The sequence below is a fragment of the Artemia sp. Qi Xiang Cuo genome, unplaced genomic scaffold (assembly GCF_049724085.1).
Source record: "Artemia sp. Qi Xiang Cuo unplaced genomic scaffold, ASM4972408v1 HiC_scaffold_2985, whole genome shotgun sequence".
NCBI lineage: Eukaryota > Metazoa > Arthropoda > Branchiopoda > Anostraca > Artemiidae > Artemia > Artemia sp. Qi Xiang Cuo.
Genome location: NW_028300380.1, coordinates 432,304 through 433,932, shown reverse-complemented (window position 1 = coordinate 433,932; position 1,629 = coordinate 432,304). Strand labels below are relative to the sequence as shown.

Sequence of the window (1,629 nt, the reverse complement as noted above, 5' to 3'; positions counted from 1 at the left end):
TAATTTTAACTTCCTTAGAAATATTGTGTGTAGCATCTTTTTTATAGCCCACTATCTTAGCGAAATCCAAATCTGAATAGCGCCACTCTTTGTCTGAGGCTAACTGCAATTTTTCTCTTTGCTGATTAAGGATTTTTCTTTCTTTTTGCGACTAGATTTAAACTTAATTTGAGGAAGTCGGAATTATCTTTAGAAAGAAGGAACTTTATTTTATATTTTAAATATATCGCATCCATATTTCATGGATGATAAAGCCTGTTTATTAAAGGTAGAAAGAATTCGAGACATAGTAGCTTAAGCCCCTGGAACTTTGGAGAAACAGTGAGACTTTGTAGAACGGATTCAACCTCATGTACTTTAAACGTTTTCATATCTATCATTCCTACAATTTCCAAAGCCGCAACTGATCTTTTTTCAGAGTCTTTGGATAGCCAACTGTAAAGTGTCTTTAAAAAACATTGATATCTAGAAAATTGACTGTTTTTCAACGCAGCACAGCAACATTTAGCTAATTCTAAAAAATCATGAGCATTAAAATTGGTAACAAATTGGGGAACGTCTTTTCCTTCCGCAATCATGAGAGTCATCTCTCGTATAACAAACATTTTTTCAATTTGGTTTCCATAAGTGAAAAAAACACTTTCAAGAATTGTTAAATCTTGCTTCACACGATAACTTTTGAGCAAATATTGAGCAATTTCCTCTTTAATAGCAAGAAAGTTGTACTTTTCTACAATGTATGTAAATGCATCTCTGTTTAGTGTTTCGAAAAAAGAAGCCTTGTTCCAGAAACCTGTTTTGAAACCTTCTTTATAGTAATCCATAATACTTTTCATAGTTTCAAAGTTCAAATCATGGGCCAGCACAAGATTGGTTCGTTTTTCAAGCATGTCCGTTTCTAGCATAGCCTTGAAGACATCACTAACAGCTGTTAAAAGTGATTTCTCGACTTCAATGTCACCATTATCACATTTAATAGTAATCACAGGGCTTTCTTCCATACTGAAATTGGTCAAATTTTGTGTAAGGCCAGAAATTCGACTCATTTCTGAAACCGAATTTGTCTTATTCTCTTTGTCTTGTGTTTGTGTTTCTTTATGTTTGAAGACTTTCTTTTCTTTTCTTTCTTTATTTATTTCTTTTTTTCCTTTTAATTTTTTATTACTTAAATCGGAGAATTTTCGTAGAGCGTTCAATAATGATATAGTCATATTAAATTGAAACCTCACCTTAGATAAAGGATGTTTAGTTCTCGTATCAAGTAACAAAAACCCAACAAAAAATCAAATTAGTTTAGAATTTTCAGGAGTTTTTCTAGTTTTAAATTAAAAGATTAAAAATATTGCTCAGATACCATAAATATTTTTGCAGTTTATAACTTTAGCAATTCTGAACTGAAATCTAAAAAAAAATATTTTTCTCAGTTTTTACGTTACGTCACTCGTTACGTCATATATGGTTATTAGTACATAATTGGTGTTATATATTACGTCATGTCACTTAATACGTCATAAATGGTTATTAGTAGACAATCGATAGAATATTTGTTCTTTATTAAAAGAAAGGGACAATAAATACCTATCCATGATCTTTCTTCTGACAAAAAATATAAAATTCCACGTTTTTGCA

General features: G+C 30.6%; 1 protein-coding gene across 1 annotated transcript; it reads right to left on the bottom strand.

Annotated features, from left to right (window-relative positions):
• Nucleotides 1–239: 239 nt before the first annotated feature.
• LOC148938745 (uncharacterized) lies at nt 240–1,046 on the bottom strand. Its single transcript, XM_089107572.1, has one exon. The coding sequence runs from the start codon at nt 1,044–1,046 to the stop codon at nt 240–242; it is 807 nt and encodes a 268-aa protein (XP_088963698.1).
• Nucleotides 1,047–1,629: the final 583 nt, after the last annotated feature.